At 35.1% G+C, this 13,780-nt stretch overlaps 1 protein-coding gene across 5 annotated transcripts; it reads right to left on the bottom strand.

Annotated features, from left to right (window-relative positions):
- Positions 1–648: 648 nt before the first annotated feature.
- LOC127432340 (SKI family transcriptional corepressor 2-like) lies at positions 649–13,569 on the bottom strand. Of its 5 annotated transcripts, XM_051683271.1 has the most exons (10): positions 13,438–13,519; positions 12,460–12,528; positions 6,597–8,427; positions 5,974–6,037; positions 5,343–5,420; positions 2,856–2,921; positions 2,637–2,735; positions 2,291–2,358; positions 1,606–1,668; positions 649–1,193 (listed from the first exon to the last, which is right to left on the bottom strand). In XM_051683271.1, exons 3-9 carry the CDS (start codon positions 8,394–8,396, stop codon positions 1,609–1,611), a joined length of 2,235 nt encoding a protein of 744 aa, XP_051539231.1. In that variant the 5' UTR covers positions 8,397–8,427; positions 12,460–12,528; positions 13,438–13,519; the 3' UTR covers positions 649–1,193; positions 1,606–1,608. The 5 variants fall into 5 exon arrangements, with proteins under 5 accessions (XP_051539231.1, XP_051539232.1, XP_051539234.1 ...); XM_051683272.1 differs by lacking the exon at positions 12,460–12,528 and having other exon boundaries at positions 13,428–13,569; XM_051683274.1 differs by lacking the exon at positions 12,460–12,528 and having other exon boundaries at positions 13,438–13,480.
- Between the last annotated feature and the right edge of the window lie 211 nt (positions 13,570–13,780).

Below are 13,780 nucleotides of genomic sequence, written 5' to 3'. Positions count from 1 at the left end.
TTTGTTTGTTTGTTTGTTTGTTTTTTGCGTTATCTAAGCTACATATGTTCTTAGTTCGTAGTATTGACAACCGTTTTGGAGATTTCTTTCCCTATTTAGGTTGTTTATATTGAAATAGCTGCCCCTCAGCGTTCCAAAAGGACTTTGATTGTTGCGGTGTAACGTTTATTTGTTTGTTAATTGATTCATTTAATTAAATTATTCTGAATATTAAAGCAGTATTTTATAATAATAGCCTATAATAGGCCTTCCATTATAACAGACCTATAATTAACATAATATAGATAAATTATAACAAAAGTATTGTCTTTATAATACATGTAAAAAACAAACAAAAAAAACAAAACAAAAAAATCATAAATAATATATTTATATATACATATTATATGTAATATTTATTTATCACCAATATATCAGATTTTTGATACTACAAAACTGTTACTTAGATACTATATTTTACTAAACAGTTTTGTTTTTGTTTGTGACTTCTGATAAAATGAAATATTTTTCAGTGTGCCAATAACCATTACACTGAAAATCATTAAGAAATAATGATTAGTCCCCTATATAGATTTTCATATGATAGACTTTAATTATCCACATAAATAGTAGAGAAACTACAAGAACATATTTAAATACATTTGCATGAACAGTTAATAATAACTTTTTTAAAATCTTGTGTTTATGTAAATGTTGTATTTAAACAGGCAAAACAAGAAAGTTTTACACACTTTCAGATTGCTCTCAGACATAAGCCACAGTACAGAGCAATCCATACCCCTCACAACCTCATTTTTGTCTATTTACAACCTACAGCTAATATAACTGTACAGTTTGCAGTTTTTAATAAATAAGTGAATGCATGGGGTAATAAATAATCTTAAATAAATTCATAAATAATCAAAACGGGGTAACTGTACAGGAAATATTACAAATGTATTATAAATCATTGGTATGCATTTAATTGTTCTGTATATTAGTTGAATGGTGTGTCATTTGGTTTCATTGAAGAGATTGGCATCGTTTGGTGTGGTCTTATCAATGACAGCATTCATCATTTTCATTCCAGTGAAGGCAGCTCATGGGGCGGAGGACGTTGTTACTTCTGTTGTGCTGAATCACCATGGAGATTTAGATTATTTGAACCTCGTTGAAATGTTGAAACTGCTCGATTTTGTTTCAGACGAAGTCACCTAAAACATAACCATTGATACTGTCAATCACCATGATAGATTTTCAGAGATCACGGTCAAAATCACTGAGATTACATTTTTTCCCATTCTGATGGTTGATGTGAACATTAACTGAAGCTCCTGCCTCAAATCTGCATTATTTTATGCATTGTACTGTGGCCACACAATTGGCTGATTAGAAAATCACATGAATAAGTAGGTGTACAGGTGTACCTTATAAAGTGGTTGGTGAGTGTATTTTGTACCTTAATTTTATAATGCTTATGTTAACGTTCTAGTCAACAATAGATTTTAGACAATAGACACCTGAGTCACACTTAAAAATTGACAAATATCATTGCTTAAAAATACTTTTTGGGGCCATATTAAATCCATTAGCGTTAGAAAGAGATTTACAAACTAAAATACTTACCATTTAGCTTTTGTTTAGATGTGTCCCAACCTTTTCTTTTCTAAAGATGTTTGCATAGGGAATCTAAAAAATAAATACAAAAAATAACATTAAGGAATCCATCAGTCTTCATATTTATATTTACATATTTATGCTTTCCACCAACAATGCAAAATCTCTCTCAGCTCACAAGAACACGAATGAACCATTACATGTGTGAAGCAACAAAGAAACTCTTTGTCAAGGAAAGCAGAGATTAAAAGCTTTCAGATTGTATTATGTGTTTGTGTTGTCAATTTTATGCATTACTCAGGTTCAGTCCTTAATCTATCATGTTGCATTCTCTCATATATGAAAAGCCCCTGGCTTGACAGATGATGTTGAATCGAGAGAACACACAGAGGCGGTCTGCCAGCATCATCCATGTGTTAAAACACAGATGCAAGAGTGATTGATGTCACACTGCTGTGCAATGTTGAACCAGTTCTAGACAATAAGAGATTATGATACACCAGATCCTGCTGGTTGTCTGTTTATAACTTTGTTTTCTCTGTAACATGGATCTAATGCTATAAAATATATTGTATCAGATGAATCCTCGTACAAAAGGGTCATTTGATTGAAGCTGTTTTTATTTGATCCGTAAGGCAAATTAAGACCTTATTTTATGCTTATACACAGAATCAGTGAACAGAGGACGTCTTACCATCTGTAACTGCTGCACCATCTCTTCCCTATAGGCCAGTTCTCTCTTCATTTGGTCCTGAAAATTATCTGTAAAATAGCAGGTTTTATTAGCAGGAGACCCTCGTTAAGTGACTATCTATCTATCTATCTATCTATCTATATATATATATATATATATATATATATATATATATATATATATATATATATAAAGACTGCTATAAGTTTTATAGATGTAACCCAATTTAGGTCATTATGGAGTTATATATAATTAATGGTTATACTTTAAAATACAAGAGGGTTCTCTGGGTTCCTCATGCTAAATCGGGATGGTTGGACACGTGAAATGAAGTATGGATACTTACGGAAAACTGGGAATGGGGAGCTGCCTTTCAGGGCGTGAAACTCCTGCTCCAGTCTCCTCCGTAAATCGATCTGCTCAAGGAGAACTTTCTGCAGTTCCTCTGATAGACAAATTGCACAATGAATAGAGATCAGGCCCTTACCTGAGCAGTGCAATCCAAAATATGAAGCATTACATTTAGAGCAGTTTGTTAGTTCTTTGTAATAGGTTTGTGTCTCACCTTTTTCCATGTTCTCAACATCCTTCTTGAGGGATATGGGTGAGTTTGGGTCTTGACTTTGATCTGCTGAGCAGAAAAAAGTTTAATATTAGAAGATGTCAAAATATTGGATTCATAACCAAATGCAAGCTTTCATCCATGTCAATTTCTAAAGGTTTATTAGATTTTCCTTATGAGTACTGGCACAAATCATGAAGTACCATGAGTTGCCAATAGAGGTCAGTCTGACATCAGGATGTTTGAAATTATCGAACTCTGATTGCGAAGAAAGTAGATTTATTATTAAGCATTCATATTTGTAATATAAAACAGAAAATATAATTGGTGTAGTATTTATGTTCATGACATTAATATGGTAAAATGGAGAATTACTGTAATTAAGAATATAGTGGAATACCCATACAGAAATCTCATATATGAACACACACACACACACACACACACGGGTTTTCATGTTTTATGAGGATCCTCCATAGACATAATGATTTTTATACTGTATGAACTATAGATTCTATCCCCTAAACCTAACCCTCACATAAACCTTTTTGCATATGTTTATTAAGCGATTTGAATTATGGGGACACTAGAAATGTCCTCATAAACCACATTTATAGCATAATACCCTTGTAATTACCAGTTTGTAACCTTAAAGCTTCCTCCCCCCCCCCCCCCCCCCCCCACACACACACACACACACATTTATAGTTAATATATTAAAGCACATTGAACATATTTAAATTACACTAATATTTGGTCAAATGTATGCTACAAATATGAAAACGGCTATCTTTGTAGTATTTAAAAATGTATGTTACACATATGTACAATTATTTGACTTTTTTAAATCAGTGAAAACCATATATGAACATATTTTTATATAATTATTTTGCATAAATTGCCAGATATCAGATTTTTGTATGGGATATATCTATGCTTGCATAGTTTTATTTTATTTATTTATGTAATTATTTGATCAACATTAGGACTTTTAGGTTAAAATTAAGTAAAGTTTATATATTTAGGTGCTGTAAATAGTCACCATTTCTTTTCAGTTTCTTGCCTTTACTAGATCATTTTAAATGGCCAAAATGAATTGTTAAAAATATAAATATTCCATGTCTATGCTCAATTAATATAGTTCATAAAAGATAATGATTGAAATGCTGTTTAAAATACCTTTAGATGGAGTATAAAGCATGGCACACCACAGGACATGTCAACATCCAAAAGTATTTAATGTCACCTGCCCATATTTACTGTACTGAAATAATATATTTATGTACTGTTTGTGTGTGTGTGTGTGTGTGTGTGTGTATATATATATATATATAAACTCCACTAACTCAACAAAATAAACACAAAAAGTTCTCAGTGTCTGATCAGTGCATTCAACTGCAGCTAATTTAAATCATTAGACTAGCCCTTACAATATTCCAGTTTCATAAAATGGTTAAAATTATTCAGAAATGTTGTTGATTTCATTAATGTTACTACACTATTGAATCATTAAATTATTATAAACTGTTTTGATTGGAATCCTGAGGAGTTTACATGTCCATATTGCACATCTACTGCCTGTATGTTTATGTCTATATCGCAAATGGCTCAAATGAAGTGATCCAAGACATTTGTATAATCTTCCCCTCATTCGTCTCTCTCACGCTCTCTCTCTCTCTCTCTCTCTCTCTCATTTCACGTCTTGCCTCCTTAAGCCGAACAACGTGTTCCTCATTTGGAAAGCGGTCTTGCTCTCGCTGTCCGCCTCTCTCTGTCTCATTTGACAAGCAAATTTGCAGACAGTGCCTGAGGATAACAACCTCGTTTGACAGTCAATTAACCGTGAATAGTCAAAGCCAAGGCAGTTTGCATTATATAAATGGAAAATTAGATTATTTTTTTTTCTTCTCTCCCAAGAAACAGAACTATCTTTAAGACACTGCCTTTAGACTCTTTGGCAAATCAGAAGTTCTAATCACGTTTGCCAGTAGCCCCTCAGAGACATTTAGCAATCAGGAAAAGGTGGTTTCATTTAATTTGTTTCATGTAATTTTTTCAAATATATTATATGTTATGAGGAGATCATTATCGGCTAGATAATATAAATGTTGGCATAGATATCATAAAACACTTTTAATGTCTTTCTGACAGATAAAAGGCAATAAGCTATGATCTTTCTAATAGAAAATTTTGCAGAGCAAAAGGCAATTATTTCTGTTTGATATTGTTCAAATGGTGATTGTCACCTTCCCTGCGTTGAGCTGATTGTCTCGCTGAACTGTTATGGCTCCCTACAGGACACATTTTCCCAATGATATTGTGGAGAGAGCTGCTCCATTTTAAGAGTGTGGCGAGAGTATATTCCATCCCATATCTTTTATTTTTAGATTAATCCTAATATGCTTGCAGGGATGGGGTAGTTGTGCTGTGCAAATTATTTAGCTGTAAGTGTTGGATGTAAAATGGAGACAAAGTGGTGTGTGTTCTTACTTGGAGTCTCTCGCCAGTATTCTGGTGCTGATGTTTCTGTCTCTGGGACAAAGAAACTGCTTTGATCTTTGTTGTCATCTGAAAAACAATACAAAATATGACATTAAATGTAAATGCACATTTAAAAAAAAGAATAAAAAGAGAATATAACAGTAAATATGGTAAGGATGCATTTAATAATTTGTTTTGATTATTAATCATATGTGTATGAATTTAATTTAACAAGAGGAAATTATGTTTTTAAATCTATGACCTCCAGATAAAAGAAGACAAACTTGCAAAGCATTGTCCTGTAAAATAAATAATAAAATAAAATAAAAATAATAAAAATAAAATATGTCAGAATAATGTCAGTTTACAGTATGTTTCTGAAATTATAATCTGCAGATAAAGGAAGAATATTTACCTTTTTTAAAGTACATATCTGTATAGCTATAAACATTTGCTATAGATGTAATTAAAAATACATCTAACATGTAATGTTAGATATAAAGAAATAAGATCATATTTTACAACATTTCGAAATAATATAAAATACATAATAAACGATGAACACAACAAATTAACCCATGCAAGAAAATGTTGCATTACAATGTCCACATTTGCTTGTAACCGAGGTTCCATTTCTCACCTGAGATGGTTGTTTTGTTTTTGGTTGCATAGGCCGGCAGCCCGTCGTCTCTGTTCTTGTGTGCCTGCAACCATAAAACACCAGCGATGTCTGATTAGAACTGATTCATAACACCAGGCCAAAGGTTGAACATAGAGCAACAAAATATATCGTCAGTCCAAAAGCACAGAATTGATTAGCCTTGAGAATGACAATGCTGTTATATTTTATATGATCCTGATGCTTGTTTGGCTTGTGGCATACTACTGGGTTTCTTTAGATAAATCAGCACACCACCAATGTGTTAATGTTCCCATATGCATGTTTGAATGCTAATGCTAATTGCTAAAGAGCCCCTACATCCCCTTCCATCACTAAGAGTGACTCTTCCTGTTCCATCTATTAATGTGGCATCAGTAGGTGAAAGACTAAAAGGGCTAATAGGCAGAAGTGACAAAGGAGAGCAAACATAATGTCGCTATTAAACAAAACATGACTGGACTTATTAGGAGGGATCAGAGAGCTCTGAATATTTCATTTCTGTAGGGAACTAGCAGACTATCAATCTTGTTATGCATACGGCCCCTGCCAGCCTATGGCCTGCATTAAAATAATTAGTTAAAGTGCCTGGAGGGAATATTTACATTTTTGTACATGGCACTTTCCTCCAGCGAGGCGTGAATGGGGCTGGGGACTTTGAGAATGGTGGGCGGACTGACAGTGAGGCTGGGTTTGTCCTCAGCTGAGGTCTCCGTGGGGATGGTGGGGAACGAGGCTTGTTCTTCGTCCTGTTCTCCCGCGCTGCTGTCAGGAAGTCCACGTATGTGCAGGCCGCAGGGCTGCTGCACTGTTTGATGTGGAGGGGTCTGTGGGGTTTGGTTGCTGAACTGCTCTTGTTCTTCATCTTGTTTCGTCTCCACATCGACTTCTTGCTCTTCGTCACTTTCACCGCTTTCACTCTGGTAGCTGCAGCTGGTACCGGGAGAAAGGTGACTCTCAGGCCTAAAGTCCTCTAGGCTGCCGTGGAGCTTGGCGATGCTTTCTGTGTCTTTGACCACCGGACGAAAGGCAGAGTGGTAGCTGGCCTTGCGGGCTTGCAACGAGGGAGCATCCAGCAGCTTTAGCCAGCCTTCTGAAGCAGGTCGCAAGTCAGAGGTTATGGGTGGGCAGTCGCTCTCAAAAAGCCCAGATCTGGGGTTGGTGTCCAAGCCAGAACTGGCATCACCCTGTTCAGACAGATCCAAAAAAGCTTGTCTGAGAGACGGGCTTTCTGTAAGGGAGGAAAGGGAATTGGGTTGGGCTTGGAGATATGTGGGTACTGGAATGCCCCCTGTTGCCCTTGGAGGCCAGAACATGCAGAAGGGTGGGTAAAAAGTGTCCTTGCGACCAGGCCAGAGAAGCCCTGAAAGGCCACTGTTTTTCTGTCCATTGGTTGCCTCATTGTCGTCCTTCTTCTGTGGACAAAGGCCAAATGCAGGGAAGGTGTAGGGACTAGGGAACAGTGATGTTGTTGGGAACTTCTGTAGCATACCGAAACCTTTGCTTGGGACAGGGATGACTGGGTAACTGCGGGGGGCTTTACGGGGCGAGAGGCTGTTGGTGTCCAGATCATTATCATCCTCATACCTGCCCCTCTTCTGGGCTAGTTCCGGAGAGATCATGTGGGGCAGAACTGAGTTGATGGCCTTAACAGGGCCCATAGGTGAGCAGTTAGAAGAGGGAAGTGCCCTTTTGCGACTTCCTCCATTGAACATGGCTTTAACATCCTCCCAGGCAAACATCAGATCCTCTTGTGGCATTTTGTCCGTCAGTTTAAGGTGTCGACGCCAGGAGTTGAAGTTGGCGGCATCTGGCTGCGTGTACTTGGCCTCAGGTGTGCGGTGCGAGTGGAAGATGAATTTGTTAGGAGAGAAGTACATATTACAGTAAGAGCACTTGATGCATTTAGCCCTGGAGCTGTTGTAGCGTGCTGGAATGAAACTTCCTCGACAGCCCCAAGCACATTCATGCATCACGTCAAAGGCAAAGTTGTCTGGCAGCTTGGGTGGTGAATTCTCACCCAGGAAAGACTTGCACAGTCGCTCGGCTTCCCGTTTGGTGATCATCCCACACCGGCGTGACGAGATGGGCATGGCGCCCGCCCGCCGAAGGATCTCTAGCTGGACTGGGGTGCACTGCACGCAGGTGATGCCCAGAGCCACGCGACGATTATGGATCTCATTGTAGCTGTAGTTTTTTAAGAGGGTGTTCGATATCTGAGCCAGGCATAACCGCTCTTGGTTGTCAATTACAAGTGAGACGATAGGCACCCCATAGAGGATGACTTGCCCAACTTGGTTGGGCTTGAGGGAGGATCTCGGGGGCGTGAGAGGCTCCTGCTGAAATGAACTCGGTGGGGTGGCCATCACAATGTCGCTTGATCCAGGCAGAAGACTCTTTTCCATTCTTTGGAGACCACTGAATGGAGATTTTAATCTGTAAATATATATTTTAAATGTTTTAAAAAAATGTAATGAAAAATGGAAAAGTGGAACAAAGAAGGAATAATCAATTGCTTTAATCCAAATCTGTTTTTAAAGCAGGATGTGAGAAGATTATACAAAGTGTGTCAAAACTGTCTGATACCTGATGTAAGTGTACCACAGTTATTAAATAGAAAGCAGAATTCCATTTCACCATATGCACAAACTGAGAAAAAAAAAATGGTGTTAAAATTTTATGCAAAAGCTGATATAATAAAAACTTTTAAACTCGACTTAAAAAACGAGAGAAAAAGACGAAGATGACTAATTAATATGATCGCAATTTAAAGAAAAGTAGCTAACTGTATATTGACTTAAAATAATAATAATAAATAAATAAATAATCAGAACAAAGAGTTCGTATAACTCTTTTCATTATTTTTTTTAACCTTAATAAAAAATTCTTCGTAACCTGCATGAGCGTTTATATATATATATATATATATATATATATATATATATATATATATATATATATATATATATATATATATATATATATATATATATATATATATATATATATATATATATATATATATATATATATATATATATTAAGCCCGCATAATATAGCTAATGCTTTTTTAATTTTAATTTAAATGCTTCTCATTTTGATTATATTTGAAATATACAGCGAAATTCGCATTCTGAGTAGATTTTGCAAAACAATGTTTAAGCAAAACGTTTCTTCCTTTAGACTTTTTTTCCAAACGGAATAATAATAACAACAACAACAACAACAACAACAACAATAATAATAATAATAATAATAATAATAATAGGCTCATAATACTACTACTACTACTACTACTACTACTACTACTACTAATAATAATAGGCTAATAATAATAATAATAATAGGCCGAATAGCGAATTTTTAATTATATTAATATTTACTCCGTATTTTCCATTCATTCATTCATTCATTCATTTAATTCCAAAATACAAATTGTGCATCTAAAATGTAATCTTTATTACGTTTATGAAAAAAAAAAAAAAAAAAAAAAATACTTATAACCATTAAACAAAACAATTCTCATTGCCATACTGACTCGTAAGTGTTGTTTTGTTTGTTTTGTTTTTTCGTGTCTTACCTCCGCACGCTGTCGGAGATGTCCAAACGCTACAGAACATAAATCATGTCCGTATTCCACATGAATATTGGAAGTTCGCTTACAAAATACAAACGGTCAAGACAGCGAGCCCTACAAATACTGCACAAGCTAAATAAATGCTCGATATAAGGACAAGCTCTTTTTATCGCGTCCAGTTAACAGTAGTAGAGTGCAGCAGCCAGTTTGAGAGCGAATAACCGCGCAACTCACACACCGGCTCTTATTCCCGGCGCTGGATGTGAGTGATTGGCGTGACTCTGCCCCTCCGAAGAACCAATGACGTTTCACTAACTGCCACTCAAACATACCAGAAGCTCAAACAGGAGCCGCTGGGGCCCCGGGCTGAAATCTGAATGAGTGAGAAAATCACCAAAGAACCACCCATGTGTAATCGGTTTAATAGTATGGATGGACAACAAGAAAATTGTTTCATAAATTGTGTTACATTTAAATGCCAGAACAGACAAATAAATGAACAAAATAAAAGTCTTTTTACACAGTTAAGAAAGCGAAATCTACTCATATGGGCGCATTTCGATTATGACCTGAAACTAACGAACAACCGAAACGTAGACCTAAATAGCATCATAAGTTCGATATAAAATTAAGAAGTTAGACGTTGTGGAGTTAATATTAAAAAACGCAGTGGAAGCGACAGAGTTGTTTAAATTATATATATATATATATATATATATATATATATTGGTTGTGCATTAAATCGCGTCAATTTTTGAACTGTATAAAAGCCTCAAATGTAAAATATCAATTATGCACATTCACTGTAATGTGTAGTCATTTAGCTTTTTATTTATTTATTTATTTATTTATTTATTTATTTATTTATTATTGTTGTCTCTCACTTCGTTCAACGTCTGTATTGTCACACACGGAAACTGTCACGGTATTTGAAGTAATTTCCACGCATTCATCATCATAATAAATCAAGAGAAAGAGGACAAATGTCGGCATGTCATTTTTTTTTCCATCATTATGAAGATAATACATGGGCCGTACATACTGAATAACCACAACTGAGAGTAAAACGAATCGTTTGATACCGATGACATGTTGTCCGACAAACCACCTGATCAATAAAATTTCTTTAATAGTCAGGTGTACAACTGATCTGAATATGAAAAATTAGGCTATACAATTATGTTAAAAATGGCATACAAAATATATAAGTTGGTATTTATTTATTTATTATTATTATTTAATTTGTTTTACAATGGCAATCAAATGTCTTCGCTCCAAAGACTGTAATTGTTTAATTTCGGGATTACAAACGTTTTTACAATAACACGATGCTGATGACTTACGCATTTAGAATATATTGGGCTTAATTATGACCTTTTGTATTTTGTCGCGGTAATAGAATTAATATTAAAGGTCAAGTGTTTTCAAAAGCAAAGACACATTGACAGGAAAGAGTGGGTCCCATCTGCAGCCCCCTAAAACTCATTTAGATTCCATCCCGCTGGTTTTTGTCACCCCATAGCTAAAGAGCACTGATACGACCTCTCATCTTATCACAGCATTATATATACTGTATATATATATATATATATATATATATATATATATATATATATATATATATATATATATATATATATATATATATTATTTTATTTTATTTTATTTTTTCAAATATCGGCTGCTTACATTTGTATATCAACCGAGGACTATATGTGTATTAATGATTTATTAAGGACAGTTATTATAAAGTGTTATAATCTGTACCTTCAAACAGAAAAACAAAACCCTGCTCAAACCATCAACATAGATTATGTTATCTATCAGTTAACTATCCATCGCACAGGTATTACACCACTGATTAACATCAGTACAACTAACAAGGTTAGCTATTCATGCTGAACAGCTGACCGCCTAAATATTTAGGCCTTAGTAAATCATATTCCATGTCCGCTTGATGCATTAAAGGCCATCTATATGTATGTTAACCATACTGTGAAATTAATCATGCATTTAAAAAATTACTTATGTGACCTGTCGGGGTCAATGCAGAAGGAAAAAAAAGAGGGGAACATAATAGCTAAGAAAAGGACATTACACACCAAATCCAATCAGCAAATCAAACATACACCTCAGGCAAGCTGTTTTTATTTAGAAACAAATGAGGTGATTACAAATCGGGCATACTAAAAAAAAAAAGAAAAAAAATTATATATATATATATATATATATATATATATATATATATATATATATATATATATATATACATATGCTGTTATGCAACTGAAGACTCTTGTGTGATCTATTATTATCATGAACAAAAAGTCGCACATACACTGCAGTCTGAAAAGGGCTGAGCACACTGCCCTACATTATAATCCTTATTTAATGCTGGAGGTCTATCTGAAAATTGCAAGACTAAATGCCACTTCATCTGTAAAGACTTATCAAGCAATATCATTTATACAACCCATCTCATCCAGCTTTCAACATTAAAAGTAAGCCATGGATGTTTCCTATTAAGCAACACGCATCAATTGATCTTGATTGCAGACAATGACAAAGACATGCATGAAGTTGTTACTTGGCTGGTATGACATCATTAAATGCAAGTAGTCTAACTTGCTAGCTTCCAGTATTCTATAAAATATAGATTATTATTGTACAAGGTAATCAGACTCCATGCGTCCCTTGATTGAACGGTGATATAGAAGACAGTACCTCAAATAGGTCAATAGGGCAACAAGTCAATACAGTGTGGTGCCATCAGGTTGAGAGAAGTTTTGAGCTTTGTCCATTAAAATGTATAATTAATAGGTTTTTGAATTTTGGATCAGAAACTTTTTAAACGACTACATTTTTGAGAAACGTTATGCTTGTGAACATACCTTATACAGTGCTCAAAAGAATCGTTTTCTTGTTCAGTTCAGCTCACCCTTTTCAACATCAGTCAAACCCTAAAATGGTTAGCAATATATTTTAGCATTTAACAGCAATAAATTACAAAATCAAAATGTTTAGTGTCTTACGTGTCAAAGTTTGATTGATCGTTCAATTCTAGTTCATAAAATAACAATAATCATTTGTAGCACTACAGAAGAGAACGTGTTGTATTTTACGACTTTTATAATGTAGTTTAGGCCAAGACTTAACTATTATTTCTAGTTGAAATGAGCGACACCTGCGATAGAGAATTAGCGACTAAAGTTTTGTTGTAAGCTTACCATCCACTGAATCCGAGATGTAGGCAAAAATATGGGCCCAACTCAAAGATTAAAGAATAAAATCGTTCACAAGTAAAAACCTTTCATCAAAATGTCTTCGCGAAGAAAAAAGGAAGTTTTGTAAGACTGCATTCGTTAGCAAAATATCGGGTAAAAATGAAACGCGCGACAAATGAATAAGCTAGGTTATTATCGGAGTAGTAACCTACCAATTAAGTTGTAAATGTAGTTATGGAAAGTTTAGTAATAGATATATGTAAATGTAGTTATAGGCTACACATTAGCTACTGAACTTTCATGCCAGTACCTGAGCCGAAAAAGGCCACAGAGCCGCCAATTTAAATAAGACAGTTATTATAACTGAGTGCATCTACAAATGCTTTCAATATTAATACAAACTGTTGAGAAGATAACGGCAAGCACATCAGCTTTACTGCGTTTCTAATAGGCTAGATCACATAGCCTAGGCTATAGTTGATATGCTCCAAGAAAAAAGACAATAAATGCATAAATGTAATTTAACCGCATTGTCTAGTAAAAGCCATTATTTTGCTTTTGACACAAACTTTAAATTACAATAAATATTAAACACTTTAAAAGCTCATTTAAAAAAAAGACTCATTTGTAAATACCGTATCGCACCAAGCAATAGCTACGTGTCTCGCGCTCGTCTCGTGTTGACAGCAGCGCGCGCAGCTCCTCAATGGGATGATCTGTCTTGCCCGTCTTATCTCTTCTGGTAGGATATTCCAAGTGAAAGCTTCTGAAATGCTGCGCTATGTCTCATGGTGAACTAATGCTGTTTTGTTCATTTGCTTTCCTGAATCACTTTCTGAAAGAAAACATGTAAACTGCACTGCATTGCTCTTGGGCATCGGAGACAAGCTTGAGAAACGCGCTTAATGCAGCCAATGCTGTCACTGCACTTGACACCCCGAAGAATCCCAAAGAGGTGGGGCTCTTTACAGGATGATAACATGGATAA

Source organism: Myxocyprinus asiaticus, chromosome 42, assembly GCF_019703515.2.
Source record: "Myxocyprinus asiaticus isolate MX2 ecotype Aquarium Trade chromosome 42, UBuf_Myxa_2, whole genome shotgun sequence".
NCBI classification, from domain to species: Eukaryota; Metazoa; Chordata; class Actinopteri; order Cypriniformes; family Catostomidae; genus Myxocyprinus; species Myxocyprinus asiaticus.
This window is presented reverse-complemented; position numbering and strand designations above follow the sequence as displayed.

What these genes read in the sequence shown, in the direction of transcription:
- LOC127432340 (XM_051683272.1), bottom strand. Translation starts at nt 8,396, where the DNA reads ATGGAAAAGAGTCTTCTGCCTGGATCAAGCGACATTGTGATGGCCACC. An exon ending in ATACTGGCGAGAGACTCCAA is followed by an intron (nt 2,922 to 5,342) that starts GTAAGAACACAC and finishes TTTTCTGCTCAG; the next exon opens with CAGATCAAAGTCAAGACCCA. An exon ending in TGTTGAGAACATGGAAAAAG is followed by an intron (nt 2,736 to 2,855) that starts GTGAGACACAAA and finishes TTTGTCTATCAG; the next exon opens with AGGAACTGCAGAAAGTTCTC.